Source organism: Glandiceps talaboti, chromosome 10, assembly GCF_964340395.1.
Source record: "Glandiceps talaboti chromosome 10, keGlaTala1.1, whole genome shotgun sequence".
Classification (NCBI taxonomy): Eukaryota; Metazoa; Hemichordata; class Enteropneusta; family Spengelidae; genus Glandiceps; species Glandiceps talaboti.
This window is the reverse complement of record NC_135558.1, coordinates 12,612,565-12,640,533: the sequence shown is the minus strand read 5'-3', so window position 1 is coordinate 12,640,533 and position 27,969 is coordinate 12,612,565. Positions and strand designations below refer to the sequence as shown.

Below are 27,969 nucleotides of genomic sequence, written 5' to 3'. Positions count from 1 at the left end.
TTGGTTGTAATTGTTACATAGTAGCTTACTTGTAGCGAGGCATTGTGGATATTGTTACATTTTAACACATTAGAGGCAAATACTTGTAGGAATTGTCATATTTTACTCTACTTGTGGCAATATTAGACGTCCAGTTCTTCATCTTCATCTTCATCATCTTCCCACACTGTTGTTGGGTTGGCAATACTTGTGTGCCTAATGAAAAAAAAAAGAGAAAAGAAATACAATTCAAAATCACACTACATTTAAGTCAGAGGTGTTGCTGAAATACACTCTTTCATTCCATTTTGTTACAGGAAACTGTAACACAAAATTCACAAACGATAACTGTAACTTATTATTTTCCCTTAGAACAAGACAAAAACTTGGTTGCAAAATCAGTCACAACGAAAGCTATGCAAATGAAACACCAGTTGTCAATTGGCCGGATTTAAATTCATGGCAATTCAGAGGCTCAAGGATATAGAGAAATATTGATTGGCATAACCCACATATATCTTTCCTTGGTTTTAAAATATCTTAAGTGCATTTATGATAGATTTGGCGACAGTTTCTTTCAGTTTCATAAGAACACAGTTTTGTGATCAAATGGCAAGAACATAAAAACTTGGACAAACAGTACAATACACACATTTATATGCAATTCAGGAAGTTATAGTTTGTTAAGAGTAGGAACAGTGGTATACCCCATAGCATAAATTTGATAATGTAAATTGTCGATGTTAGCAATGAGTAGACACTTTTTAACATATGATGGTAAATTGAAATTTGCATTTCAACATTAAAATTGTGGTATTTTCTGGATATATATGATACCAACATTTCTGGAATAGATTTTCCATCATATCAATTAAAAGCCCAATTATCTAAAGTGTCAAAATATAGAACTACGCTTTCTTCTGGGGCACCACATAAAGGGATGTGGGAACACTGAAATCAAAATGTCTGTAAGAATGCCTACCTGGAAATTTTCCTGCCTTTCTTTCTATTATTCACACCATCATCTTCATCCATCATGGCTTCCAACTGTGCAATGTCATCTTCACAGAGAGGTGCCACAGAAATATCTCGGACGGCACGAAATTGACCACAATTATTCAAATGTTCATTTTCTAAACGGAAGAAGTTCCAAATGAACCTCCTGGAAAAAAATATACAAATGTGTCGATGAAAGTATGTGTTTATAAAAGTCTTTCCATTCCCATTAGAGTGTGTTGCCATTTAACAATCAAAATTGTGATGTACTCAAATGAACTGAGTTAATCAACAAAAACTTTCATAAGTGCTGTGGATCTGTTCATGTTATCAACACTAAAGCAGATTGATCAGTCTGAATAAATTTTGTGAGCACTAAGTCATTTTGAAATAAATTGAATTCTGAGAGTGACATTATAGCCTGGCACAGACCCCCTGGTATGACATCATAGACAGAAACTTAACTCTTGGTATATCATAGCCTGACACTTAACAGTTGATGCGGCATCATCATATAACACTGAACTCTAGATATGACATCATCGTCTGACACTGAATTCTTGGTATGACATCATAGCCTGATACTGAATTCTTGGTATGACATCATAGCCTGATACTGAATTCTTGGTATGACATCATAGCCTGATACTGAATTCTTGGTATGACATCACCACCTGACATTGAATTCTTGGTATGACATCATAGCCTGATACTGAACTCTTAGTATGACATTATCATCTGACACTTACCTGAAGACTTCTAGAGGTGCCAGGATAGTGACTAGTATATCACTATCAAAGTATCCTAACTCTCCCACAGAAACTGTTAATGTCCATGAAAACCGGAGAATGAAGTCTTCTAGTATGGCCACATAGTAATATGCCTGGAAGGAAGAAAACTATTTAGTATATATTCTTACAACTGCGAAGCCCATAATTTCAACAAGCCAACAGAGAGACACTTAAAAAGATCAAGAATACAAAAGTGTGTGATTGCAGTGCATTGAAAATGCACATTCATTCAATCAGCCTGAATAAAGATCGATAGTATAAACTTTGAAAGACCCCAAAAATTGGAAGTATACACAAACAAATAACTGCATGGGTCTTGCCATATATTATAGCATAAACTATATCAACCTCAATAGATTGATAAATGTCAACTTCCCATGATATTTTAGTGTTTTTTTTATATAGAGACAAGTTACTGCAGTTTTAGTTTTAGTTTGTCTCTGTCTTAGCATGTCAAAAGTGATCAAGCCAGAGTAATATTGTGACACAGCTTCACTTTTCACTGGTTGCTCTGTAGCATTTTCTATCTTTCAATCAAGTATGGCCGATTTCTTGACACTGATCTTTCAGCTAAGTTGTGAGAATGAATAACCAAATAAAGGAAGCCTGTTTACGGTGCTAGTAGTACTATACTCCGTTTATTACTCCTACCATGCTTGTGTTGACAACGTGGACACCTTGGTAATTACAATTTAAACAAGTATGCCCTATAACCTGATTACAACCATGAGATTATTCAAATGAAGTCACTAGGTAAATGTACACTCAATAACCTGATTACAACCATGACAACATTATTCAAATGAAGTCATTAATATGTAAATGTACATACACCGCCATGATGAACACAGGAGTTAACACATGAAGCATGTGACAAATGACATATAATTATGTAAATATAACAGACGCAAGTGTTTGATAACAACTTTTGGGGGTGTGGCTTACACAGCCAGTTCTAAATAAAGACACAGTATATAGCATGACAAAATTTACATCTACCAACCTTGTAGGAGTAGACAATTTCTTCTCTGAGTAGTTTATTTTCACCAGCATTGTCATCTAACAAACCCCAGTCCATCTTAATATCCCAAGTAAGTGCATAGGATGAACTAATTACGGCACTGATAATCCACAGGTAAAAATATGGATTGTATTTGGCATGATCATATTGACCTGATACAAAACAACAAATCAAAATATGAAATTATTAATTTTATCAATTTTATATTTTATTGATATTCCAATATCATATTGGTAGTGCCATTTAGTTACCATTTCTATACAGATATGAAAATTATATACAATATGAATGGTATGCCATTATTAATATTAATATTTGAATATCAAATTTGACAGATTTGAGTTATCATGATTGCAAGATTATTTTTTTGGTGATAGAAATGTTTATTATTTTAGGAAGGATCACATTATAGACTCATTTTCCAGGAATTTCCATGAGCAGTTAATATTTTCCACAGCAGTTTTAAGGATACTCGAGATTTGGGAATAGTTTGAATTTATGGGAGTGATTTGAAATTCCAGGATTTCCAATGACTTTCCTAGGGGGTTTAAAATCCATGGACTTACAGAGAATTTCCGGGAAAAGACTGAAATCACAGGAATTTGGTTGGAACAATTTCACTTATCCAGAACTATTCTGGAGTGGTTTCAATATCCAAGACTTTTCAAGGATTTTCCAAGAATGGTTTGAAATTCCAGGAATTTCAAGTACTTTCCAGGAGCGGTTTTAGAAATACCTGGACTTATATTATGGTTTTGTGATAACATACTTCTAGCTAAACAGAATTCTATGCACGTAAAGATAGTTGTCTTACTTTTATATACTGCAGCCAGTGAAGAGAACAGGACCACAAAGAACGTAGTAGAATATTTGCCTGCATTGACTAGATGAGGGAACACCTTCCTGGAGTCGCGATAACGGCGTAAACACTGCGCAAAACGCCACCATGCAGGTAATGATGCTACTACTGATCTGATACCATACGAGTAACTGTAACACTCAACTTCATCTAGAAATTATGAAAATAATTGCAATAATTAGCAAATTATTGAAAGTATGAACATCATTTGATGAGTAGCAATAATAATATTTGACGGAAAGATTCGCCACTGTCGGTTACTCCTTATCCCTCTATTGCTTACAACATAACACACTGACAAGAAACAACCAGATACGCAAATCTTTCAGTCAATTATAACATAATAATTTTCTGGGTTTTTTTGAGACTGTATGGACATTCCTTACCTATATGACATCTACCTTTTGTTCCTTCAGATATAATTGTATAAATATCTCATTACTTTTCAGTCAGACAACCAACAATATATTCACATAAAATTATCAAAACATCAATAATTTGCCATTGTACATGTCAATTAGAGGTCTATTTTATCTATAAGTAGTATAGTAATAAGTTGAAACATAGACGTGGAGTATCTATGGTTGAAATCATGATTCACTGGGGTGCTGATTTTTGGGTGTGGACCCTAAAATCAATTTGACTGGATATATTGCACTAAACTACATGTATGTGTACTGCTACACAAATTTTACCCATAGATGATTCAATACTATTAATGGATGTACAATATTATGAGTAATATCTAATAAAAAGTTAAAAACAGTTTTTGAAATGGTTTCATTTGCAGCGACTTCAGCTTTAAAAGCGTGTATTTTATTTTTATATTTGATACAACCCTATGTTTTCTAGACACATTGTAAATCTTGACCTGCCTTGCATTTTGATATTCTAATATATTTAAAATGTGGTTGGCGCCCTCTAATGTCAGCAATATAAGTTAAACGATTCCAAAATATATGCCTGTTTATACATTGCCGATAATTACAGTTTGTTTGATTGTCTAACTCTATATTGGTTGCCATCCATCTGAGGACTTAAGTTCAATATTTTGTTGTAGATCAAAATAATAACAAACATTTTGTCCTACAAGTCATCCCACACTAAGGGATAGGAGAAACCAAATTTGGTGTCTCAAGAAATTACTGACCATCGGTAATGTCTCAAATTGGCATAGAGGGCGCACTTCTGACATGCATTACAAGTCAACTGATAAATTGTTGGGATTTGCTTTGTTTAAACCATGAACGATATCACAACTTTCCTGGTTGTTATTGAAAGGTTGACAAAGTTTTCTACCATTATAGCCATTCAAATCCAAGGATTTAGTGATCAAACTGAACCAGAGATTGTCAATTTCACCAGGTTGCTCCTCTCCCCATTATACCAAGTTTCGATAACCCAAGAGATAACACTTACAGTCTGAAGGTTTAACAAAGGTAATCTGACCTTGTGCCATTGTAACAATGACGTCAGAGATTACACCAAGACATGGTTTTCATCAATACCGGCTATGTACACTCGATCTAATTCCATAACAAAAGCAGTGGTGTTCTCCTTGAACAGTGTAAACAGGTGAAATTGAGAAATTTCGTACCTCTCTCTCGTCATCAAAACCCAATTTTGAGTCCCACATTACTGCTATTGTATCAGTGGACAGTTGGGATCTCATTCTTTTGTACTGTACCAACTTTCTGCAGTGAATAGGTCTACCAAACTACAGTACTGACTCAACGCAAGGACATATTCAAACATGACTGAATTAACACTAACTAGTGTTCTCTCTCTGAATTTCAATGTAATAAGATATTTTCAGAACCTAGTACCACTTGTGTAGTTACCGGTTGGACATCAAGAAGGGTGTGCCTCCAACCTGATGCAGGTACTTTTGACAAAGTGAACGAACATAATTGTGTTTCGGTGTAGCAGTTATTTTGATTTCATTCTATAGTCGCTTAGAAATGTAATCATCATTAACAATAAGTAGGGTTACTGAGAGATCAAAGAGGGTTTGATACCACCTTGTTAAAAAGAACACTCCAATTATTGTCAAATTGATGACCTTGCTTGTTAAAGCTGCACCGAGGTGCAACTAGCTGGACCACTTTTTGAAACAGTTTTGTTAGATGCAATGATTTACTCATAATATTGTACACCATGAACAGTAATAAATCACCTGTGGGTAAATGTATTTGTGTAGCTGTACACATAATATCATGATAAATTAAATTCCATCAAATTGATTTTTGGGTCTCCACCCAACGATCAGTGACCCAGTGCAATTATGATTTCAACCTATTGTTGTACTATTTCTGGATACAATCAACACCCTAATGAATATGGACAATCATGAATGTCTCATAAATGTCTTTTTAGCAATTTTCTCTGAATATATTGTTGGTGGTTTGATCGAAAAAGTAATATTCTAGTTACAGACACAATCATTCAAAGCCATTGCCTCGATTTCCTTTCACTCACACATTTCAAGTCCCTTGATGTAATGTATACCTGTACCGTTATATAGCTCTTAAATTTGTACATTGACACTATCTTTAAAGTGTAGTACAGTTTACATTACCCTTGGCAGTGTGCCATCTAGTGACAGCCAAGTATGATAAAAACTGGCATTCTTGTGAGTCATCACATAGTAAGAGATAGGAGAACACCAAATTTTGGTGCATCACTAGAAATTGTGTGCATCAAATTGGCTTAGAGGGCACACTGCCCCTTGGCATTACTGTAGTGTATACAATGGTATCAGTGTTATACTTCGTCAACTCCCTGAGGAAGGTCACACTGCTACCCAGCTCTAGGCACTAATGTACAATTATTACCTTAGTAGAGACCTATTAAATGTAATTATAGCAAAATCTCCTTTCTGACTATGCACTTCATGATACTCCCTGGCCCTATGCTTTGTGCAATTATTACCCCTGGTAGAGACCTTGCAATGTAAAACTAAAAGTAAATCTGTTATACTTTGTCAACTCCCACATCAGCTTAATAACTATCATCAATACTTTTTGAAATAAATCCAAACTTACTGTCTGAATGTAACCACTCCACAGAGAATGCATAGAAACATATTAGATATTGTAAATCTAGTAGAACTGTCGCCAAGCTATTCAGCTGATCAGCCAGCCAGAAATCAGCAAACCCCACTGGGAAAAACGGTGCTAGAAATATACGACACTGAAATAGACGATAGTGAAAAATCATTAAATCATTTTGAAAAGTGGATGAGAAAAATTGGTCGAAGGGATGTGACTATTACAGTGAAAGTTAAAAATAATGGTTTCTTGAGGGACAAAATACAATCATAACAGATCATTCAGTTCTCTTGAGTAAAAAAGAAAGGAATGCATTTCTGTCCTCACAGTCATGATCTGTACTGAACTAGCCTTCTATCCATCAATCCATCTATCTAGTCATCTGGAGGACAGGTTCCATAGAGGTTTCTCACAAAACTTCTCCATTGATGTCTGTCCTGCATAATGTTTCCAAGTTCAGCAATAGTTACCCCAAGCTCATAGGCGAGCAGTATTGGGCAATTCAGGTTTGGTCTTTCTGGCTTCCTCTTTCCATGCTTTGGTTGCCAAGTAACCAGATCTTTCAGTACATTTTACATATGGAACAATAAGCACCTTGTCTCCAGTTGATGGTTTCTAATATGATATGTGTTCCCAAGTAAAAGTTTTTTTTTTTTTCATATGTTGCAACTACGCCTGATGGACAAGTAAGTATTGATGGTACTTACCAATATCCTGAGTAGCCAAAATCTAGCTCTGTAATATAAAGTCCTTGTTGGGTTGAGTAAAAATAGCACCATTAAACCCACCAAGGCTAATGGATTAGCAAAGGCTGGAAGATTAACTTTATCACTGAATATGTAAGCCAAGGCACTGAACGCCCACAGTACTCCAAAAAACATAGCTACCTGTAAAGTGTAAATATAGAAAAACTGAATATACGGTACTGACCTAATACTCTGTTCACTGGGTGAAAGCTAGTCAGAATTTTTTTTGGAAATTTTTGAGTTAGGTTTTGCTGAGACCATCCAGTATTTATTTGTGCTTTGTACAGAGAATATACTGTTTGGTAATCTGAACTGTATGGTTATCTGAACTGTTTGGTTATCTGAACTGTTTGGTTATCAAAACTGTTATTTTATCTGAATTGTTTGGTTATCCGAATGACTTGGTTATCCGAACTGTTTGGGTATCTGGAATGCTTGGTTATCTGAACTGTTTGGGTATCTGAATGACTTGGTTATCATAGTTATCTGAAGTGTCTGGCTATGTGAGCTGTTAGATTAAACTACTTGGTTAACTGAAATATTTCATTATGCAGACATTTCGGTTTTCTGAACTGTTTTGCAGAATAGAATAGAATAAAATAAAATAGAATAGAATGGAAATAGCTTTATTGTCCATAGAGTAAACCTAGAAAATCGTTTCTATTTACTCGCGACAAAAAAAATGACATATACAATAATCAAAACAATAATATAAGAAAACAAAGAAAATAACAATGACACTGGCTAAAATTACAGACTTTGTGCAAAGTGATGGTCAGGAAGAAGTAAAAATGCGACAGGTGTATCTAAAATTCTAAAATAAAAGCTCCAAATTTCCAGTAATGTTTCACTAACCTCAAGCAGCTGTTCATAATTTAAATGATTTCTTGGATCTAATTCGAATATAAGTACATGGTTTACACCTGCTTTCCTCCAGCCATAAGTGTTAATACCCAATAAGAATACAGCAAATATGACAAGAAACATTCCCCTGTACATCCGAACTGCAGGCCTCCAATCATGTGCTTGTGTATGAAATATGCCTGGAAGAGACAGATATTTCGAAATAGTTACATGAATATAGTTTTTATATTATCTGACTCAATATCACATAAAATTGACAATGACATTACGAAGTTATTATTTGTTAGTCATGACCACTTTGATGAATAACACAACTGAACTGAGTGTATTTATAATACAACTGAACCCTGACTTGTGAGTGCCCCACTGCAGTGTATTTACAATACAACCGAACCCTGACTAGTGAATGTCCCACTGGTGTGTATTTATAATACAACTGAACCCTGACTTGTGAGTGCCCCACTGCAGTGTACTTATAATACAGTGTATTTACAATACAACCGAACCCTAACTAGTGAATGTCCCACTGCAGTGTATTTACAATACAACCGAACCCTGACTAGTGAATGTCCCACTGGTGTGTATTTATAATACAACTGAACCCTGACTTGTGAGTGCCCCACTGCAGTGTACTTATAATACAGTGTATTTACAATACAACCGAACCCTAACTAGTGAATGTCCCACTGGTGTGTATTTACAATACAACCGAACCCTGACTAGTGAATGTCCCACTGGAATGTACTTATAATACAACCGAACCCTGACTTGTGAGTACCCCACTGCAGTGTACTTATAATACAGTGTATTTACAATACAACCGAACCCTAACTAGTGAATGTCCCACTGGTGTGTATTTACAATACAACCGAACCCTGACTAGTGAATGTCCCACTGGAGTGTACTTATAATACAACCGAACCCTGACTTGTGAATGTCCCACTGGAATGTACTTATAATATACATGTAAATGTACTTGCACTCATGTTTGCAATGTTTTCTGAAAACATTGTGCACAAGTGGAAGTGTCAACATTGGCACTCATTTTTCATGGACTCTGTTCTTATTACATAAGTTTATCTAAATTTCATTACAGTATAGCTATGCATTCACTTGACTTAATGGATATGGATTGATTGTACTCTCATTTGCATGTATGAGAATTCTCTGTACCTGAAATAGAATATTACTGCCTGGGCGCATCATATAAATAATGAACATTCAATTTCTTGGGTGACAGTGACACCATAACTTTCGTGCCACGCACTTCACATACATTAAGGTGCAAGTGAAAAAATTGACCTTCTTGCTCTATTTTGACTCTCTAGCATGAGGTGAAATGCTACTGCAGGTACCAAGAATTCCAATTACCTGTGAGTAACTTTTTGGCAGGTTAGGTCAACACTCAACAGACTTAAAGTGTTCATTTGCTGGCTTTACAAATAATTCATAAGACAAGCAGATGAACAGTTTGACATAGCCTACTAACATATACTGGCAAAATATTACATTTAGGATTCTTGGTCATGTGATAAGAACTATTATTTGTATAATTAACCAAACGATCCAAGTGCTCTCAAACTTGCAAACAATGAGATAGTGCAATGGGCCCTCGTTTACTGATAAGCCCACACTGACTCATGCGGTAAGGCCATCTACATGTACATGTCTAATAGACCCACGTTGTTCAAATTACATGAACTAATTAGTGAACAAGGACGCCACACCTCATCATAATCAAGTTTATTAAATTAACAAAGCTGATGAACAGAGATGTATACAAGAAGTTGATTTTAATGATCTTGAGTTCATACATATGTCGTCGCATCAGTGCAGAAAGGTCATATCTGCTATGCAATTGTATAGGCAGATACGACCTTAAATCACTGACGTGATGATGTATAGCTCACAGCTTATAGCTAGTAGTAGCACTAATATAGTTTCTTTTCAAACGATAATTTCATTGTGAACCAGTTGTTAAAATAAAATTGACAGAGCAACTAAACACATGAAGAATGCACCCTACATTTAATAACAATCAACAAATAAATAATAACATACCTGCTAAAATAACTGTGGCTATCAAAACTACAAATATACCAGAGAAAAAGCCAACTCTGAAGGTAGTCCATGGTGTTTGCTGCAAAAAAACAAAAACAAACACATTATACCATGCATAAGCCAAAAATATGGAATTTATACCCTGGTCATTCTACATCACGTCAACGCATGTCTACGTCACTGGTTCTGCTGTGTTTGAAATATGAGTGAAAGTGTTCAAAATTACTTCCCCCGATTTTTCATTTGATATTACAGGCACTGGTATAATTGTGAAATTCTCCAATATATTTCTTCATTCAGCTGGAAAATACTCATGACCTAAGGGTTTTGTCACTTCAAGTATAGCGACTCGTAGTGACAAGGCCCCCTTAGGTCACTTATATTTTCCCTGGCTGAACAAAAGATTTATATTGGGGAATAACATCTAAAAGTAAATTTAGCAACCTTTAACAAATACAAATCTTTAGGTCTTTTTACACACTTCATACAGTTTGATGATAAATGATTTGTATGTGATACTGATGTCACTTTGGAATCAATCACATGGCAGTCACATGTCTATCACATGAACAATGACATGGCCAATCACATGATAATAGCATGGATATCACACAGTCAATGTTTAATGAATCATGTAGCTGGAATCCTTATCATTTTTGTTAGATGAATGAATGTCATGTAATTTTTACAATAAATTTTACCTTTTTATACATCTGACACATACTGCTGTGCTAGTTCTATGTTTGTCTCACATACCCTTCCAATGTTTGAAGCCTGCAGTTGCAAGTGTATGTTTAGTTTATTTAAAAGTGTGAAGAACAGTTTGAATGTTTTAATTTCAGCAGTATTCTCCTCAGACTCCTTTGCACATTCCAAAATGACTTTTAAAGATGGACAGAAATTCAAGGTAAACTATTTTTCTTTCGTTCTTTTGTCCTGTATTTGTGTGTACATGTTTTTCTTAATGCTATTGCGGTCCTTCGGTTCACATTTATCTTGCAATTACGTTAATACATGTATGTGTCTTAGTGTCTATGTACAAGTACATGTATGTGCCTATGTCTGTGTGTCCACCTCCTTTAACCTCTGTTGACCTCCCAGTCAAAGAAACACCAGACCACACCATGAGTTGTTGGTGAAATGCTTGCCAACACTGTACTGTTTGTTTGCTTCTTATCAGTTTAAATCCAGACACTGATAACAGTAAGTAACTTGTTAAATCTCAATTGATTTCCTATGTCAACACATTTTAGGCCACACAACCTTTGTGTGTGTGTGTGTGTGGTGGGGGGGGGGGAGTAGGTAAGAGTGGACTGATGTTGTATGTTGAAGACACTGTGGAATATATTCAGCACCATATTTGTATGTGATTTGCTGTATGTTTTAATATGATAGCACAAAGTTATACAAATCAAAGAGAATTACCAGATGAATTGTTTTGTTATTTGTGTATAGAATCAAGAGAAATGCTACATGAATGCTTTTGTTATTTGTGTATATGTACATCAACAGATGGCTACTTCATCAGTTCTGATGAACTGGATGAAATCTCTAATTCAATTCCACATCCATTTTTTTTAGACACCTGCCATGTACGTGTACAAGGTATATTCAAATCAGTGTTCGCGGTGACTTACAGGTATATGAGTGACTTACAGGTGAGACACTTGCCATGTACATGTACAAGGTATATTCAAATTATGTTCAAATAATTTCTTATTTCAGAAAGACAATTAGATATTATTCCCCACAATTTTCTTCATTCAGCCAGGAAAATAGGAGTGACTTACAGGGCCTTGATGAGTAGTGACAAATCCCCTTAGGTTACTAGTACATTCTGGCTAAACGAAGGAAAATATTGGGGTCTAATATAATTAAAACTCCTCAATCCTAATTTATGAAAATTTTGGAAAAAATTATGGTGTTTTGGTGCATTTTGACTCATATTTCGAGCACCACAAAACCAGTGACATAGACATGGGTAGTAGTGACATAGAATGACCACATTATAACCCATATTTTCTGTTCAAAGGCAGCAACTTGGCTAATGCATGGTATAAGTAAAGTATATACAACTAAGCAAGCACATGAGCACCGTGTTGTATAGTCTACTATTAGTACCATTGCTTCTTTTGCGGTGACAACTTGATGATATAAATGCATCTCTTATTTTCAAAAATACACCAGCATTCACTCATACTCAAAACAGGTCACATTGATTGGTTGTCAGTGGCAACATGGTATTATACTTGTTACACAATATAAAGCCTATCAAGATTTGTCTGGCCTTTTCTGTCACCTTGATCATCATTTGCTAGTGGAAGAAAATGGAATGAATTGGCTAGGTTAATTGACTAATTCATGCTGTCCTAACCTTGGACCCTTGATGTCCTACTCTACAGTAAAGCCTGGGATCAATGCTGGGGTATAGGTCAAATAGAATCCAACAACCTTCTGAGGTATAGGTCTAATAGAATCCAACAACATTCTGAGGTATAGGTCTAATAGAATCCAACAACCTTCTGAGGTCTAGGTCTAATAGAATCACACAACCTTCTAAGGCATAGGTCTAATAGAATCCAACAACCTTCTGAGGTATAGGTCTAATAGAATCCAACAACATTCTAAGGTATAGGTCTAATAGAATCCAACAACCTTCTGAGGTCTAGGTCTAATTGAATCACACAACCTTCTAAGGCATAGGTCTAATAGAATCCAACAACCTTCTGAGGTATAGGTCTAATAGAATCCAACAACCTTCTGAGGTATAGGTCTAATAGAATCACACAACCTTCTAAGGCATAGGTCTAATAGAATCCAACAACCTTCTAAGGTTTAGGTCTAATAGAATCCAACAACCTTCTGAGGTATAGGTCTAATAGAATCCAACAACCGTATGAGGTATAGGTCTAATAGAATCCAACAACCTTCTGAGGTATAGGTCTAATAGAATCACACAACCTTCTAAGGCATAGGTCTAATAGAATCCAACAACCTTCTAAGGTTTAGGTCTAATAGAATCCAACAACCTTCTGAGGTATAGGTCTAATAGAATCCAACAACCGTATGAGGTACAGGTCTAATAGAATCCAACAACCTTCTGAGGCACAGGTCTAATAGAATCCAACAACAGTCTGGGGTATAGGTATAATAGAATCCAACAACCTTCTGATGTATAGGTCTAATAGAATCCAACAACCTTCTGAGGTTTAGGTCTAATAGAATCCAACAACCATCTGAGGTATAAGTCTAATAGAATCCAACAACCTTCTGAGGTATAGGTCTAATAGAATCCAACAACCTTCTGATGTATAGGTCTAATAGAATCCAACAACCTTCTGAGGTTTAGGTATAATAGAATCCAACAACCTTCTGATGTATAGGTCTAATAGAATCCAACAACCTTCTGAGGTATAGGTCTAATAGAATCCAACAACCTTCTGAGGTCTAGGTCTAATAGAATCCAACAACCTTCTGAGGTCTAGGTCTAATAGAATCCAACAACCGTCTGAGGTATAGGTCTAATAGAATCCAACAACCTTCTGAGGTACAGATCTAATAGAATCCAACAACCTTCTGAGGTACAGGTCTAATAGAATCCAACAACCGTCTGAGGCACAGGTCTAATAGAATCCAACAACCTTCTGAGGTCTAGGTCTAATAGAATCACACAACCTTCTGAGGTATAGGTCTAATAGAATCCAACAACCTTCTGAGGTATAGGTCTAATAGAATCGAACAACCTTCTGAGGTATAGGTCTAACAGAATCCAACAACCTTCTGAGGTATAGGTCTAATAGAATCCAACAACCTTCTGAGGTATAGGTCTAATAGAATCCAACAACCTTCTGAGGTCTACGTCTAATAGAATCGAACAACCTTCTAAGGCATAGGTCGAATAGAATCCAACAACCTTCTAAGGCATAGGTCTAATAGAATCCAACAACCTTCTAAGGTTTAGGTCTAATAGAATCCAACAATCTTCTGAGGTATAGGTCTAATAGAATCCAACAACCTTCTGAGGTATAGGTCTAATAGAATCCAACAACCTTCTGAGGTCTAGGTCTAATAGAATCCAACAACCTTCTGAGGTATAGGTCTAATAGAATCCAACAACCTTCTGAGGTCTAGGCCTAATAGAATCCAACAACCTTCTGAGGTCTAGGTCTAATAGAATCCATCAACCTTCTGAGGTCTAGGTCTAATAGAATCCAACAACCTTCTGAGGTCTAGGTCTAATAGAATACAACAACCTTCTGAGGTCTAAGTCTAATAGAATACAACAATCTTCTGAGGTATAGGTCTAATAGAATACAACAACCTTCTGGGGTCTAGGTCTAATAGAATCCAACAACCTTCTGAGGTATACATGTAGGTCTAATAGAATCCTGCAAACTTCTGAGGTACAGATCTAATAGAATCCAACAACCTTCTGAGGTTTAGGTCTAATAGAATCCAACAACCTTCTGAGGTCTAGGTCTAATAGAATCCAACAACCTTCTGAGGTCTAGGCCTAATAGAATCCAAAAACCTTCTGAGATCTAGGTCTAATAGAATCCAACAACCTTCTGAGGTACAGATATAATAGAATCGAACAACCTTCTGAGGTATAGGCCTAATAGAATCGAACAACCATCTGAGGTACAGGTCTAATAGAATCCAACAACCGTCTGAGGTATAGGTCTAATAGAATCCAACAATCTTCTGAGGTATAGGTCTAATAGAATCCAACAACCTTCTGGGGTCTAGGTCTAATAGAATCCAACAACCTTCTGAGGTATACATGTAGGTCTAATAGAATCCAACAACCTTCTGAGGTATAGGTCTAATAGAATCCAACAACCTTCTGAGGTATAGGTCTAATAGAATCCAACAACCTTCTGAGGTATAGGTCTAATAGAATCCAACAACCTTCTGAGGTATAGGTCTAATAGAATCCAACAACCTTCTGAGGTATAGGTCTAATAGAATCCAACAACCATCTGAGGTATAAGTCTAATAGAATCCAACAACCTTCTGAGGTCTAGGTCTAATAGAATCCAACAACCTTCTGAGGTATAGGTCTAATAGAATCCAACAACCATCTGAGGTTTAGGTCTAATAGAATCCAACAACCGTCTGAGGCACAGGTCTAATAGAATCCAACAACCTTCTGGGGTCTAGGTCTAATAGAATCCAACAACCTTCTGAGGTATAGGTCTAATAGAATCCAACAACCGTTTGAGGTATAGGTCTAATAGAATCCAACAACCTTCTGAGGTCTAGGTCTAATAGAATCCAACAACCTTCTGAGGTACAGGTGATCAAAATCTGGAAAAAAAAATAACTTACCCTTGCTCCAAGTGGTGGTACTCGAAGTTTGCGCATAGCCTTCTGTCGATTTCCCCCTTCAAGTTCACCGATATACAATTGCTGAAACAAGAACACAAAAATGTATAAATGCATTTCTTTACATCAGTGATGCATATTCAGTGTGATTCTGTGAATAAATTCAAACTCAGACAGTCACTGGGCAGCATCCAATTGTAAATGTGTGGATTTTACAAAATACATGTAATTAAATAATATTGCAACAGAAAGAATCTAATAATTCTTTTCATAAATTAAAATAAAGGACTCACATTTTCAAATATTTTCTAAAATCTACAAATGTAAGTTCAACTCCAAGTCTACAGTAGGGCTGATTGACCAAGTCCTAATGGTGTTTTTACTTGGGTCAATATCATCTAAAATCTACAAATGTAAGTTCAAGTCTAATATTAGACAATAGGGCTTGGGACAATGTCATCTAAATTTAATCTACAAATGTAAGTTCAAAGTACCGTAGGGCTGATTGACCAAGTCCTAACAGTATTTTTATTTTTGCCAACATCATCTAAAATCTACAAATGTAAGTTCAAGTCTAGCCTTTAGTTTAAAAGGATAATGAGTACACAGCAATGTTGTGTCTTCATGTACAGAATGGCAATGAACATCACTATTAAACAGATCTACAAAGGGTGTCTATGTGTAACCTGTTTTCATAATCAAAAGGTTTGCTAATAGTTGTATCACCATATCTTCATTACTAGAACATTACTAATGTGTCAATGCTATAATGGTTAGCCCAGTTAGTTAGCATGCAATATCCCACCAATCTTAATATTTACATGTATCACAGCTCAAGATATGCCATGGCAACAAAAGCAGTAAACAAACTGCATGTTGTTGTTGTTGTTGTTGTTGTTGTTGTTGTTGTTGTTGTTGTTTGAACATATTACTCATCAAATGGCATCAACTATAAATAGGACATTATTTTATTCATTCAAACTTTATTGCAGGATCCACTCCCATGTACAAAAACACAGACATAATACAACAATACATACATTAAGAAGTTGAACTACATAAAAAGGGTAAAAATAATGACATTTCAAAAATACATTAAATTCCTATACATTAAAATCATCTTCGAGCTTTAAAAATGAGTGGAAAGAGAATACCGCTGAAATCAATACATTAGAACTATTCTTCACTCTATCAAAAAACTAAACAACAATTTGCATCCGAGAGCTTCAAATTTTGGCACGGTATGTGTAACAAACATAGAGCTAGTCACATGTAAAGCAAATAAGGATGCAAAAAGCAGTGTTAAAGGCAACTCTAAGGTTGTATGCAAACAACCTTCAGTTATGCGTGATGCTTGACAAACATTATGGGGTGAAGTTAAACAACCTTTTTTTGAACGCCCTCGTTTATGATTCTCTAATTCAAAGACTTAGCATTGATCTATTTTTAACAGTAATTTCAGTATGATGAAATTCATGACATGCCAATCCATCATTTCAATGAGGATTTGCTGAAAAACAAGACACATGGCTATTGTTTCAGACTAATTAGGCATTCTGTAAACATTTCGGAAACTTTCCATTTTAACAAACCTATGACATGGTCCTATCCATTGATTAATACAATCTATGCAAATGAAGGAGAACAATGCACAATAGAAAATCCACCACCACTTTTTTGATGACCACAACTGGATCCATGATAATGAAGTTGATTAAGTTTTAATTACATAATCAATAGGGGTGAAGGACCTTGCACAGAGTTTATAACAGCCAGGTAAAGTGATGATGTAGGCCAACTATATTTTCGAGAAAAAAAACACAACAAAACTTTTAACTTATTCTAACTGTGTTTGAACATTACATGGATGTAGATGTTTATTTGGTTGTTTCAAGTGATGAGTAGTGACATTAGACACTATGGTTAATAATATACAATTTAGGTACATTGATAGCATATGTATGTACAGATCAGTGGCCAAGCAAATCACTCTATTAATTACATAATCTTATGTCATAGGTCACAGGGCTCTATTTATAATGTCTGCATGTTGCCTGTCCCATATCTCAGGATGAGTGTTGCTGAGGCCCTACAACACTAGTGCAGGTATAAATCGTAACAATACCATAAACGAACTAGACTACTGCAACATACATTCCCATAATTTTTAGACTATATCAGTTTGACCATATTGACATTTTCTTAACAGATGCAATAAAGATTCTATTCTATTCTATTCATAGAGCACAACCTATCTTGGGCTGTTTCCCTGGCATGCATATTCATACCTTGTACTCATTCAGGGCTTGAAATTAAGTTTTTTCTTTGGTAGTCCTAGTGGGATAAATTAAATTTCAGAAATTGGTAGCCCAAAGATTGTGACCTGTAGTCTCATAATTCCTGAACCGCAAACAGATTTCCTATATTGGAAATGTGTATTATTAAAATACTTTCATGTCTATTAATCTTCCATCTTCATCACATAATCAGTGGTAGCCTGAGTGAGCTACCAGCTGCAAATTATGGTAGCCCCATGACAAGAATTGGTAGTCTGTGGACATGGGACTACTGTTAATTTTGAACCCTGTCATTACTCTTACACAGACCATTTCATTTGAACCACATTTCAACTTAAATAATACAAATATACATAGCTAGCATCACCTATCTTGGGCTGAAACACCGGCACTCATACATGATCAGTGATCACATTTACATAGCTAGCATATACCTATTCTCAGGCTACACCAGTGTTTTGTCTAAGGTTGGGGAACCCCAGTAACAGAAAGGGAGAAAGGGATGAAAATGGCAGTGTTTCCTCATAGAGTCATAGAGTCTATGGTAATTTTGCTTGGGAACCCATGTCAAATGACATAGGAACCTCCACAGATTTTACCTCCTTACCACCCTTTGCAAAAAACACTGAACATTGTACACCCCTGGGACTCTTAGTATTGACTTTGCAAACCATTTCATTTTAGTTAACCAGGCTGAAAAACTGACCTTCATCATAGACCAATTGATTTTCATCCAAAATACAAGTCACTATATCAATAATACAACATTCTGCTTTTAATGAAGAGTCACGTCTTACTTTGCCATAATCAGTTTTGTTTGGTATACCATACTGAATGACAAGATCTTAAAAAATATAATGCAGTTATATAGTCTAGAAACTGTATGTGTGTGCCCATTTTCTACGCACTCTCTCCACTGTATAGTCAAATGGCTTCCTGTATCATGACATTCTGTTCTACTCTTTGCTACTGAAGCGTCGATATATAAACGTGATGACGTTATTACATTCTCACATGACTTACTTTAAAACTGGAGGTTGAGTTTGTGTTTGTGGAAACTGAATGAAGTAATCAATTATAACCAACTGTCAGTGTGTGTGATGGATTACTACTGACATGCCCTGTTCACCCTTTGCCCAGCAGGAGATTTAGCTAGATTTTCAGTTGACTATACATGTACATGGAGAGATTGTAGAAAATAGGCCAACATGTACAATTCTAGACTAGTTTTGATAGCAATCACTTTAATTTAATTGGCAGTTCATTGCCACTATTTTCACTGATGATTTTTATCTACTAAATAAGATATTGGCAAAAGTATAAACTATGTGATATTTTCTTTGTTTTTTTTATATTTTCCAACACTGCAAATTCTAACCCTGGCAAATCATGTGACAATCTTTGAAAATGAATTTCTCTAGGAAATAGTATTCCACAGAAAACCTACTGAATAGAAGGATATGGGGGGGGGGGGGGGCATGGTGAAAAATAGCAAACATGGGTTTCTAAAATTCTATCATTTGCACTTCTAAAATATCATTATATTATTTGTTTTGTTTCCTGCACAAAAACAGTTTTACACTAATTATTTTAAATCATTTCTCACTATATTATTTTTTTACGTCTGAAATCAGGGTTCCAAGGGTTTAGAATGGAGATAAAACATAATGGAAAACCCTTGGTGATTTCAAATGCATTGTCTTTTTCTGTAGTGGAAATAACATGCCCTGAAAAGAGAGTATTGGATTTAGGCAATTACCCCTCTCTTGGAAAAATGCTTTGTCATTTGGACTTGGCCTTGTCTGACCACAGCAAAATAAACACCTTTATGTACATAAGTTCACTGTTATGTAAATTACAACCGTTGGCAAGAATCAGCTGATCACCTCACTGACCACATATTGTCACGGCTGCTGTGTGTGTATGTGTGCCCGATTCCTATACAAGTTAGAACCTGGCAGATTTAAGATAACAGTTCAAAGCTATCATTAGCTATCTATAATCGTGGATCTTTTATTATCAATAATAGATCCATGCTATAATTTAGGTGATAGCGACTACAGTAGAACAGACAGCAGTCACTCAAAAAGTCTCATCTAAACATACCCTTATCAACACTATGCTAATCCTCTTTTCGTCGGTGGGGGGGGGGGGGGGATTTTTTACCCAAACTAAAAATTGGGGAAAACAGGACTAAAAACTGACTCCTTTTCTATGAAAACAGCAAGAACTTTCTTTACGAAAATTTTTCATAAAAATATAACAGTTGTGAGGACAAGAATATGCAAATGATGTTGATGTGATTGACATCTTGGATGAAATGTCCTGAGTTGATTGACACAAAGACAGGTTGTGACTGACAGGTTGACTGATAGTATGAGGTATTTTGTACACAGTAGCAAGATAGGGCAAGATTTGGGGCTTGATTGTCAGACATATTTGTCAGTCTGCTCTTCAAAGTGACATGAAAAGGTTATCATTTCTCATCAGAAACATTCTTGACCTGAACAGTTCTGTCGTCTGCTTGTCAACATTTGTAAAGAATTCCCAAATTCTTTCACTATTTATCTACATCATTTCTAGCAACATGCAAGTAATGGTCACGATAAAATTTTTATCAATAGTCAAAATTTGACTTCCACAATTTATACATACACTCAACAAGCAAAATTTGTTCATTTTAATGTCACAATCCTCATTCTCACAAATAGCAGCTTATTTTACTTGTGTGACCTGTGTGCCATCTAAGCCAATTTGATAAGCCACTGATGCATGCAATTTCTATGACTGCACCAAAATTTGGTGTTCCCTATCTCTTACTCTGTGGCAACCAATGTGCTCTCTAAGCCAATTTAACATACCACTAACGCACACAATTTCTAGTGATGCACCAAAATTTGGTGTTCCCCTATCTCTTACTATGTGATGACTCACAAGAAATGCCAGTGTTCATTTTGACTCACAACAATAAAATTTGGCTATCATTAGAGGGCACACTGTATGTGAGTGACACATCAAAAATCAAGGATGCATCTTGGACGGTGCTGTCAAAAGAGACTGTGGTTTACAGCAACAACAATCCCTTAATACAAGATGTAGGAAAGGAATATAAGATCAGGAATACTAAGGAATAGTACTGACCAACCAGTATACCTTTGAGACTGGGGAGAACCCTGACATAGGTTTTCTCTCTTTAGACATTTCTAAATATACATATAATAGGCCATTCTAGACTGCAACAGGAAATTGAGAATACAGCGCCCTCATTCAAATTGGGGTATCATCACCTCATAGTACCGTTTCTTGTTCCTTGGTATTCTGTAGAAGTGTAAATCAGGGATGTTTTTCATATTGTTCAGACATCAAGGAAAGCAGCAGTGCTCTATGATTAGGTACACACTGACAGGAAGTAGAGCGTCACCATGGCAAATTTTGGAAAGGCCATTTATGATCACATGAACAGCACAAAATATACACAAATGTATCAAGTGTATTCTTAAATGTAACATTGCATATTTTTTAATCAACAAGAAAACATCCATCCATTCTCACCTCTGTTTCTCCGATAAGATTATCAATTTGTTTACTAGTGAAGAAGGGAGCAGCTTCCACCTTGGTTTTTCTAAACTCTGTACCTCTCTCTGTTTCCAAAAGTTTGTCATGTTTCTTCAAGATTTTCCTAAACCCAGTAAAATTCAAATTCTGCAACAAAAAATGTATTGAAATTAAAAAAAAAAAAAAAATAAAGTAATTCTCTCTCAATTCAAAGAATAATGTGACAGGATGATGCGTTATGAGTGATGTGATAAGTTTTTGCTAAGGTCTGGGAACATCGGTAACAGAGACGGAAATCTGGTAAAATTTACACAGATTACCATATCTCAGTCATACTGGTATTATGTGGAGAATCCCAGTACTGCCCTGAAGTTGAAGCTGACTTTATACATTTTTGGATGTCAGTTTTGTTTTAGATTAAAACTTTCAGGACACTATTAAAGTCTGTGGTGGTCATTTTACCACCAAGAGTTGAATTTAGATACAGTTCATGCAAGGACATTATTATTGTTTTTGCTTTGATTATTTTGTTTAATCAATTGTAGTTTGGGCTACAAACTTGACTAGTTTGTTTCAAACTATTTTTGTGGTCCAGCCATGAACTCTGTATTCATCCATCAGTTTATGTATAATATTTATTCCACTGTCTTTTTTACTTTCTCTCTTGTTATGTTGATATGATTTTGAGTTTGTGGCAAATAAAATACTAATAACATCACATCCACACATGACTTACTTTCAAACTGCTGGATGTAAACAAACATATCAAAGTCAGTTACTAGCACCAGTCAATATGTGATGGATTACTACTAATATGCACTGTTGTTAACTTCTATGTATGATGTCTAGCTAGATTTGTATCTAAAAATTTGATTTCCCTACCTGTTAGTAATAATCGCTAGGTTCAAAAGTCAACATAAACTCACCTGGTAATTTTGCAGCAAAATAAGACTGAGGTAAAATTCACTAAAAGCCAGCTTCAAGTCATTAATTTTCCTGGTGTGGGACCGGACTATTTTATTTCGCTGGTCATTATTGTAAATATCTGGTAGGACAAAGATTGAACTTTTTCTTCTCCTAATAACATCTGATATATTATGTCTTGTTTCATGTGACCCAGACTGTCGCAACTCATCTTGAAGATTGGCAAATTTCCGAGTCGCTTCAGCTAGTTTTTCTAAAAGAAAAAAATATATAAAAATTTAAGAACCAAGAAAAATTGAAAACAGGATATTGTACATGGTGATTTGTTATCAGTATGTTTACTAAGGTTTTGGACAGAGAAAAGAAATATGGTAACCTTGCATATACATTTTGTATTTTAATGCAATGTATGTGCCTAGCCTCTGCCATTTGTTTCTGAATGACTTAAGTCCTTGGGCAAGATTTGAACTATGATTGTGCACCAGACAACCAAGCTGTATAATTGGGGACCTGGTAGGATAAAGGCTGCAATGTGAATGATTTAATTATATGCGCTTACAGCAGCTTCAATGGATTGTATGCTCCCCACGGAGTTAAAGGAAGTATAAAAGGTGTTGTGCTTCTATAGATCTGTGCTAGGGGTAATAATTGTAAGGCACTTTCAGCACAGTGTTGGCAGGGCTATATGAAAACCGACATTATTTAGTGGTGGTAGTAGTAGTAGTAGTAGTAGTAGTAGTAGTAGTAGTAGTAGTAGTAGTATAACTTTTTGGAAGGGAATCCTAGTACAGCGGGGGAAATCTGCTAAAACTTGTATACTGGTATCTTCATACTATAATTTTTTGGAAAAAACAACTGGGAACTCAGGTAAACTTTAACAACTTACAAACCATTCACTAAAGTGGTCACATGAATTTGGTATTTATTTAATTTATAAAACAATTTTATCATGGCGCCCTACTTGAAAAATCAATGTGCAACAACATGTGTAATTCCTATCAGATGTACAGTTATTACAGCTTAGAAGAACAATTTTTTTATATTGTCTTTTTAAGTTGATGTCAGTTTCTGCATCCACTATTTCTCATGAGAGTTTAACAATTTGTTTGCGATTTTATTATTTTTTTCTCGAATACGTAAAAAATGCTTAGGGTCAGCAGTAAAAAACTAGGTGGGGTTAGGTAACCGGAACCAACCAAATATTTTTTAGGCCTTATATGAAATCTATGAAACACAATAAACGGCTGCACCAGAATTTCATCCCTCGATATATTATATATTAACACCACTGAGGTCAACACACTTTTCCATATCTGTCTTTCAAATTTCTTTATCATTTCATTAGTCAATGGACTCATATGACTAATATGGGTATGTAAGGGCACCTAAAACATTAAACTGAGACCATGAACTGAGTCTCAGTTTTCAAAAATTAGTCATCTGAGACCAGTCTCAGTTTGCCAGTCTCAGAAGGCAAAAAATCACTATCTGAGACCAGTCTCAGTTTGCCAGTCTCAGAAGGCAAAAAATCACTATCTGAGACCAGTCTCAGTTTGCCAGTCTCAGAAGGCAAAAAATTACTATCTGAGACCAGTCTCAGTTTGCCAGTCTCAGAAGGCAAAAAATCACTATGAGACCAGTCTCAGTTTGCCACTCTCAGAAGACAAAAAATCACTATCTGAGACCAGTCTCAGTTTGCCAGTCTCAGAAGGCAAAAAATAGCCATCTGAGACCAGTCTCAGTTTGCCAGTCTCAGAAGGCAAAAAACTGCCACCTGAGACCAGTCTCAGTTTGCCAGTCTCAGAAGGCAAAAAAAAAGTCTACCTGAGAATAGTCTCAGTTCACAAAAAAATTGAGATCTGAGATTATACTATTGAGACCATTGTGAACACTGAAGACTTTACTAAAGATTGTAAATACAACAAACATTACTAGCACAGCATAGATGCATCCCTAATACATCCATGCTAGTGGTAGCAAAATAAGTTTAATGGAGACAGTGACATGTTACATTTGTCACATTAGATTAGTGTACTTTTTTGTCCACCCCTACAGCCTTTCATGAGGTGAATGACTTCTTTTCTCCACTTTTGGAGTTCCTCAAACTTAGAACAATCACATAGAAGTATCAAATTGTCCTTTAATGAACTTTTGAATGAGGTCACCTGCATGTACCACCCTTTATTACCAAGGTCCATCTGTGACTGTCCTCTTGGTGACTACTTGAAATGATTGACAGTTTACAATGGTACAATTTGTGAAAATTCAAAAATTACATAATTAATGACATTTTAATGTTACATACTTGACTCTAGAGTACCAACACAACAGCTGGGGTGGGAGTGGGGGGTTAGCAAGAACACATATCTCTAGTCTGTACACAGAATTTCACATTAATTCTGCACAACTGTTGTGTTCTGCCAAAGTGACTATACTACGACACCTTCATATATACTATAGTTTGCATTCAGAAAACTGAGGCTTATTGCACGGAAATGCACTTTTTTAGTTACATTTTCTGATTCTACAATGATCTACACTAGATTTGTACACTTTCAAGGGCATGCCAAAATATGTATCCATTGTTCTGTAAATTTCATGTAAATAAGTGCCTATTGTATTCATAAACTCTTGGTGGGATTTGATGATTCTTTAGAGCAAATACTAGTTTTCACAAAAAATGAAATCAAATGAATTAACAAATTGTCACCAAATATACAATTGTCACCAGAATATACACCTAGTCCAACTTATTGCCTAACTTCTGAGAATAACCCCTGTTACAGATATGATAAATCAATATTGACAGGCCTTGGTGCCCTTAAAGATAAATAACCCCTCAAGGTCACTTTTCTATGTATAACAATGTCTCAGTTTGAATGGAGTGTCAGCATTTTTTTTTCTATTTCCTTCAAAAACTTACCTGAAAAAAATGTGTTGATTTTGGCTAATTCCTTATCACAATATTGGAAAAACTTTTCTTCAAACCTTGCAAAGTGTCTGTTGACCAAGGATTCACCGCAAACTTTGGGAAAAGAGAGAAATAACATAATAAATTTGTCTGGAGACATTTTTTATTCGCTAAAATATTAAAGTTTACAAGATTTTCTGAGCTTTAACTCCTCTGGTATTTCTCCTGTCATGTTCATTTATTTTCTTGTATGTTTTTGTCCCTGAAAATTTACTTTCTGCTACTACTAGTACTGAACTAGCTAACATATACAAATATACATATTTCATTTTTCCAGAAATGCATAAACTAAACTTCGGTGAAATTCTGGAAGAGCTGCAACTGATCTGATTTGGTTCAAAGCATCTCAAAACATTGATAATGGCCATAATCTATGAACAATCGGACAATCCATATATTATATGCCAATACTGTGAATACTGTTTGTAATTTATATATTTTTTCCCTAAAAACCCTGCAAAACTTCATTTAAATTTCTTACAAATATTCAATGAACATATTTGAGTTAAACGTTGGCATGTTACCAAAGTTTAGTTTGATCAATTGGCGGCATGTGATCTCACCAATTAATCATTCCTTGTGATGATAACTGTTCATCATGCATGACGCAATTTGATTATCTGCTGACGTTAACTTACTGGCCTATAAAAAAAGTTCACATGGCCTGAAGGTCTTTGTAAACATTTCCACACAAACATGAATTCTTTAGAATATTCAAACAAAAGTCAAAAATAATATTGAAGCCGGACAGTTCAGAGTCCATACATATTATTCTGTATATGAAAGTAAACAAAATGTCGCCTGTTTTTGAAAATTTTCAATTTCAAAGATAAATATTATTAAAATGAAACAGATGTAAAATGGTTAACGTGGGTTAAATTCACAGTATTTACCATATGTATCTAATTTTAACGGAATTTGATAAAAAATCTTGACTTGGTCGATGCAAATGGACCCTGTGATATGACACAAAATCTAACACAAGGTGGTACATTTTTCTATTAAATGTTTTGTGTAGCTTTCAGGTCATGATTTTTTTATATACAGATTGTACTGAAAAGGGGGAAATGTATGTTTTATTTATGTTATTTCATCAACGAATCGTGGACCTTTGTGTTAGTTCTTTCAACTTTAATTTTCAACCGTCTGCTGAAATGTTTGTCGTGTAGCGAGGTACACCATGGCCTATGGGTACACTACACGGCAACTGTAAGTTAATAGTACCGAAATCACAATATTTGTCAGTAGTCATAGCGGACATACCTTCTACCGCTGGTGCTCTTTCAATTACTTGATACAACATTGATTTCATATTCTAAAAGGAAAAGGTACAGAATAAAAATATATTAATACACGGTTTCGGCAAACAGGTTTGTTTGTTTACGCTCCAGTCAGCTGTAGTCTAATTAGTGTTACTTTTTCGGTCAACGAAAAACTTGTCGGTCAGCTAATACTGGTCAAATTTATACTTACCTCGTATTGTACGTACTGCTTGCGCCATTCTGGTGTTATATGCGCAGACAGATGTTCTGTGAACTTCATATTTCTAGGTTATCTTCGAACCGAGGATCATTATTCGAATACGAAGAGTGAAAGACGAAATGGTTTATGGCTTGAAGTGAGACGATACTTCGACTGCTAGCTGAGCCGCCATGTTGTGTTTGATGGTGTGGCGAGAACGCCCTCAACGTTTGTTTGACAATGCGACGACTCGGCTGATTCATTATTGTGAATGATAAACAAAAGAGGGGATAAAAAAGCTATAGAATAGAAAGAATTTCAAGTGGTTCCTTTTGTTTGAAACTATTATGCACGGTTTGATATTTGCATAGTCAAATCTTACTGGTTTTAACTCTATATCATTTTCTCTTATTTATGTCGAGAGAATTCAATATTTTAAAGATTCCATAATTCAATTATTGTATTGTAAGCCTATTAAAGCAGATCTGAAACAATATCCAACAATTAAATTGCATAGAGAAGAAAATTAGGAAAGTGATACACAGAAAAAAAATCAATAGTATGCCAGCTCAAAGATTACATATCAAAGTATTTCTGAATTTATTTTTGACCTCAGAGTTGAATTTGTTATGTACTAGTATGTATCGTATACAATGTATGAAATGCATTTTGTTTATAATTTCCATTTAAATCACAGACAAGTAAGAAATAGTTTCTTACTTGTCTGTACATGTGTTTAAATGTGCTGCACTTAGATAGACATGCCAGCACCAATGTTTTAATGTAATTTGATAATGTCTGCATGGTGGTACGTTAGTTCATTTCATTTAGACAAATTTCACAAGAGTCTGTATTCATTCAATCTTGCTATCTTAAACTGTAGCATGTGCTGTGTCTTACTGGTTTCTGCATGGTTGTATCAAACAGCCAGTGAACACTAACCTGCAATGCACTGTAATTTACACGCTGAAGTCACACATGACAATATTATGTAGAGTATAACTCCCTATATAAAGCTCAGTAACCCCTTCCACCCAACAAATACATCAAACAGTTCAACAATAAT

The 27,969-nt window shown here is 35.4% G+C and overlaps 1 protein-coding gene across 1 annotated transcript; it reads right to left on the bottom strand.

The window, feature by feature from the left end:
• Positions 1 to 9: 9 nt before the first annotated feature.
• LOC144440559 (xenotropic and polytropic retrovirus receptor 1 homolog) lies at positions 10 to 27,059 on the bottom strand. Its single transcript, XM_078129945.1, has 15 exons — positions 26,916 to 27,059; positions 26,706 to 26,757; positions 25,395 to 25,496; positions 22,474 to 22,724; positions 21,545 to 21,694; positions 15,699 to 15,779; positions 10,368 to 10,446; positions 8,298 to 8,485; positions 7,404 to 7,583; positions 6,691 to 6,838; positions 3,602 to 3,796; positions 2,770 to 2,939; positions 1,725 to 1,858; positions 962 to 1,141; positions 10 to 195 (listed from the first exon to the last, which is right to left on the bottom strand). The coding sequence occupies exons 1-15, from the start codon at positions 26,982 to 26,984 to the stop codon at positions 123 to 125; spliced, it is 2,052 nt and encodes a 683-aa protein (XP_077986071.1). The 5' UTR covers positions 26,985 to 27,059; the 3' UTR covers positions 10 to 122.
• Positions 27,060 to 27,969: the final 910 nt, after the last annotated feature.